This window comes from Myotis brandtii, unplaced genomic scaffold (assembly GCF_000412655.1).
Source record: "Myotis brandtii unplaced genomic scaffold, ASM41265v1 scaffold103, whole genome shotgun sequence".
NCBI classification, from domain to species: domain Eukaryota; kingdom Metazoa; phylum Chordata; class Mammalia; order Chiroptera; family Vespertilionidae; genus Myotis; species Myotis brandtii.
Window position 1 is genome coordinate 2,657,889 of NW_005353460.1, and position 5,535 is coordinate 2,663,423.

The 5,535-nt window shown below is 41.4% G+C and overlaps 1 protein-coding gene across 1 annotated transcript in view; it reads left to right on the plus strand.

The window, feature by feature from the left end:
- The window catches only part of LOC106725502 (disintegrin and metalloproteinase domain-containing protein 18-like), an 82,964-nt gene that overhangs the window by 18,356 nt on the left and 59,073 nt on the right, over positions 1-5,535 (plus strand). The window contains exon 4 of the mRNA XM_014536893.1: positions 1,469-1,547. Coding sequence (XP_014392379.1) covers positions 1,469-1,547 — 79 coding nt within the window. The remainder of the gene's footprint in view (positions 1-1,468; positions 1,548-5,535) is intronic.

Here is a 5,535-nt window from a genome sequence, read left to right on the forward strand (position 1 = left end):
GGCCTGAGGCTTTAGGCCTGGGTCAGGGAGGAGCCAGCCAGCGATCGGCTGCAGCAGGAGCTGGGGGTGCCCCGGCCCAGGCCTAAAGCCTCCAGCAGAGGCTTTAGGCCTGGGCCAGGGAGGAGCCAGCCAACGATTGTTGATGGCGGCAGAGGCGGGGAACCAGGGCGGAGCCAGCCAGCAATTGTTGACTTGCAGTGGCTGCAACAGTGCGGTGATGGGGCTGGTGCCTTCCCCTGATCAGCCCGGTCGACTCCCACAAAGGGTGGCCAGACTGTGGCTTAGGCCCACTCCCCAAGGGAGCAGGGAGCAGGTAGTAGGACATCCCCTAGGGCTCCCAGTATGTGATAGGGGGCAAGCTGGGCTGAGGGAACCCCCTCCCCAGTGCACATATTTTTGTGCACCGGGCCCCTAGTTCTATAAAATAAAAGACTAATATGCTAAGTGTCCAGTCATCTGGTTGTCCATTCAACCAATAAAAGAGTAATATGCTAATGATATGCTAAGGCCACTCAACTGCTTGCTATGACATGCACTGACCATCAGGGGGCAGACGCTCTGACTGGTAGGTTAGCTTGCTGCTGGAGTCTGTCTGATCGGGACTGAGTGAGACAGGCCGGACAATGTACTGGAGCTCTCCCGCAGTCCCTCCCTGGCTGGCCAACCTCCCGTGTCCCTCCCCAGCCCCGATTATGCACCGTTGGGGTCCCTCAGCCTGGTCTGCACCCTCTAGCAATCTGAGACCCCTCAGGGGATGTTGGAGAGCCAGTTTGGCCCAATCCTGCTCAACACAGGAGCTGCCCCCTGATAGTCAGTGCACCCCCACAGGGGGAGTGCCACTCAGCCAGAAGCTGGGCTCATGGCTGGGGAGCGCAGCGGCCGTGGCAGGAGCCTCTTCCACCTCCGCGGCAGCAATAAGAATGTCTGGCTGCCGGCTTAGGGGACCGGGCCTAAGCCGGCAGGTGGACATCCCCTGAGGGCTCCTGGACAGTGATAGGGCACAGGCCAAGCTGAAGGACTCCCCCCACCCAAGTGCACTGATTTCATGCACTGGGCCTCTAGTAAATTCATAAAAACTAATGATAAATGCATATTTTTTGTCATTATCAGTGGATGGCTACCTTTTAGTAAATATTAACTGACATACTTATGTTATTAGATTTATTGATGGTTAAATCTAAAAGTAAACTTTGTGGTGGGAACCTAGTAGCTTTGGTTTTTACTTCAGGTGAAGTTGTGTTATTGCAGCTTCCATACTGGCGTGTGGTTATACTGGTTATTCTTTTCTCTTACACACACATTATGCTATTAGAAAGCAATTTCGATCATGGAAAGATGAGTCCATTTAATTTTTCGGATATTTGAGCTTGTATAATTGACAGTAAATTTTGTTTGATTTCATGATTCTGTAACTTAATTTTATCAATGAAATTAATACCATGAAATGTCATTATCTTGGTTGAATTAGGTCATTTTTACATCCTCATTTCCTGGTATATTCATACAATAAGTCAGGAAAGTTGTATCCAGATTCTTCATTTGAAAAGGTAAGTTTTGCTTTTATACTGTGTAGATTATATGTTTTACATGGTTAATATGACATCGGTGGGGAGAAAAATAATGTTTTATATTCCACAGTATTATTGGGCAAACAGATAAAAAAAATCCAAGTATAATGTGGCAATTGCAATAAAATCATATGGAATAGAACAACTACTTTTTAAATTTAAAATTTAGGAGTTGCTTATTCAAGATGGTCATTTAATATCTGGAAGTATTAGTAGGAGTTTGAGAAGAAACAAACAAACAAAAAATAGATGAAGGTGCTAAAAAAAAGCTAAAAACCCCCAAACACATTGAGTAGTTTAAATTGATATATCCTCGGATCTGAGTGGGGAGGTAATGATGGAAATTGTAGATTGACCACTGAGAAACTGAGGACACAAAAACATATTAGGTACAGAAACTGAATATGTTCAGCATGAAACATAGGAATTTCAATTGTAATCCAAGATGCAGGTAGGAGTGAAAAAATTTTCAAAGCATGTGAGAAAGTTAGCTTTAGTCTGAAAGGTTTTCATTTTGCCAGAACATATGATTGGGAAGAAACCAATGTTTGACAAATGATTGGTCAAATTCAATTTCTGTGTTGAAATTGAGAGATTAAAATATATGCATTGTGGCGGGATCCAGGTGGAGGGGGGGGACAGGGAGAAAATGGGGGACATCTGTAATACTCTCAACAATAAAAATAAATTAAAAACAAAATAAGTAAACAAAAAATGGTATCTGGTATAGCATGTTATACTCACCATCTACAGGTAGAAAGCACAACAGAATATTATACATGAGGTACCTGTTTTTAGACATTTGACAATAGGCAGGTCAGGAATTTTCTCTGTGAGAAAAAAGGCACCTAGAAAGTGAGTTTCACATTTAACTTGACTCTCTGACTGTGAATAATGTCATAAGCACTGCATAGGGAGGTGGAACCAAGCAGCCACTGAGATTAGAGTTCAGGGATTCTGCAGCCGTTAGGAACTGGAAGGAGACAGGGCTAGAGGTGAATGTTTTGGTGAGAGCGTAGTTGCCTTGTGTTCTTGATTGAGGATTAGGCAGCATATGTGCTGGGTAAGACTCTACTGAAGGGTACAGAGTAAAATGGAAATAATACTATAGGTCAGTGGTTTTTAACCTTTTTTATCTCATGGCTCACATTAACTAATTACCAAAATTTTTCAGCTCACCAAAAATATATATTATTTTTGGCTGATCTGACAAAAAATAGGTATAGTTTTGATTCATTTACACTGGATGGCTATTGTTGTGTTGGCTGCTGTCATTATTTTTATTTCACAATCTAATGGAAAAGAGAACTGTGCTCCTGACTAATAGTCAGGTATGGCATGTTTTAAAAATTCTTGCAGCACGCTGGTTGCAAATCATTACTCTGGGTCAAACAGTACTGAGAGATAATGGATTGTCCAGCCCGGTTAGCTTAGTGTGAGTAGGCATTCAGCTGAGACCAAAAGGGATCTAGAGTAATATCACCCCCATTCTTCACCCCATAGCCCAAAGCCCAGCAATAAGAGGAGTAAGGAGGGTTACCATTAAATTAATAGCCTTCCTCTACAAAATGCAACCTCTATAAAGGGTTCCAACATTGTAGAGGAAGACAATAATTCACTTGAGGGCAGAAATCAAAGAGTAGAAAAATTTAAAGCCCAGAAATTAGTTCCTTAAAATAACTAAAAATTAATAATCCTAGTAAGACTTCTGCAGAATAAGAAGTAAATCCATCAGTATTAGGGATGAAAGTAGATTTTATTAGTCATAGAGAAAAATATTTGGGAGTATTGTAAATGCTTTACAGCAATAATTCTGTTAATTTAGATAAAATGTAAATTTTTATTTCTCTGGAGTACAAACCCAGGTATATGATTGGCAGGCTATATGGTAGGTGTAGGTTTATATTTTAAAAGAAATTACCAAAATATTTGTCAGAGTGCTGTACTATCTTACACTTCCAGTGGCAATGTATGAGAGATGAGTGTCTGCATTCTGGCCACTGTTTGATCACTACTCAAGATTAAAAAAAAATATCCCTTCTGATAGATGTGTAGTGATATCTCCTGTGATTCTGATTTGCATTTCCCAGTGACTAATGATGTTGGACATATTTTCATGTGCTAATTAGTGAAATATCCATGAAATGAGTTTTACCAATTTTCTAGTTTGATTGGTTGGTTTTCTATTGTTAATTTTTGAGCAATTTATAGATTCTAAATATAGGTATGTATTATGCAAATATGTATTATGCTAGATATGCAGTATGCAGATATTTTCTCCTATATTGTAATTTTTCTTTTTTTAAAAATCTTTAATTTCTTTATTGGTTAAGGTATTACAAATGTGTCCTCATTTCCCCATTAACCCCCAACTTCCCCCCGCCCACAAACACTCATGCTCTCATCCCCCTGTTGTCCCTGTCCATTGGTTTGGCTTATATGCATGCATACAAGTCCTTTAGTTGATCTTTTCCCCTTACCCCCACCCTCCCCTACTTTCCCTCTGGGGATTGATAATCTGATCGCTGTTTCTCTGTCTTTGGATCTGTCCCTGTTCATCAGTCTATGTTGTTCTCTATATTCCACAAATGAGTGAGATCATGTGGTATTTATCTTTCTCTGACTGGCTTATTTCACTTAGCATAATGCTCTCCAGTTCCATCCATGCTGTTGCAAATGGCAAGAGTTCCTTCTTTTTTTACCGCAGTGTAGTATTCCATTGTGTAGATGTACCACAGTTTTTTAATCCACTCATCTGCTGATGGGCACTTAGGCTGTTTCCAAATCTTAGCTATGGTGAATTGAGCTGCTATGAACATAGAGGTGCATATATCCTTTCTGATTGGTGTTTCTGGCTTCTTGGGATGTAATTTTTCTTTTCATCGTTTTTATAAGGCCTCTCATTGATCAGACATTTTTGCATTGTTCTCTTGGGCTCAGTGAGCATGTTCAGGAGAGTTCATTTTAATTCTCTGTCAGGAAAATCATTTAACTTCATTTCATTAGGGTCAGTTTTGGAGATTTATCTTACTCCTTTGTGTGAGACATCTTTTCCTGATTGTTTTATTAATTCACTGTTTTGGTGTCTGCTTCTTAGAAGGCTCTCTCAGCCTTCACTTTGGGGAAGTACAGAAGAGGATCCTGTTCTTTCCCTGATAACCAGAGTGTGCGGGACTCATCGGGACTCCAGGATTGGTGAGACAGATGTTAGTTCCTTGGGCAATTGTGGTGAAGTGGAGGCACTGCATGCGTGGATCAACTCTTTCCTACCCCAGGAGGAAGCACAGAGCTGGGATTTTCCGTCCATACACTCTGGGCAGAGTTGGGGTGGGGATGAATCAACAGTGGCTGTTAGCCACCGCCTCTATTGCTGCCTGGGTGGCTAGACTGTGCTGAACCCATCAGATCTCCAGGACTCCTGTCACAGATACTAGTTCTTTGGGTCAGCCCCTCAGAAACATTAGGACCCTGGCCTTGTGAGCAAACTGCTTCCCACCCATCAGTAGGACGGTGACTAGAGGATGTCTTTCTGATCATATGGCAGTGCTCTGGGGCAGAGTTTCTGATGAAAATGTCTCCCAATCCTCCCTACTGGCTTTGGTAACTGATTTTCCACTCTTTTATGTTGTGCAGGAGGCTGTCTATTCATTTCTGGTTTCTCACAAAGGAAACTGTGAAGTGTTGCTGAATTGGTGTGTTTGTTGGGGGATGGAGGAGCCAGGACTTCTTACTCCACCATCGAATTTAATTTCGATGTTCATTGTAACACATTTTCATAGCTTTTTACGAATCTTTATGTGATAGTTTCAATACGTGCCTCATGTCAATATTAGTGTCAGTGGTTGTGTTTTCCTGTTTTTGCTGTGATTTCCTTGCTTGTTGATATAGGATGTGATTTCCAGTTGCATTCCTTTTTTGTTTTCTTTTTTCTTTTTTTTAATAGTCCAAAGTTTTACATATGTCTCCT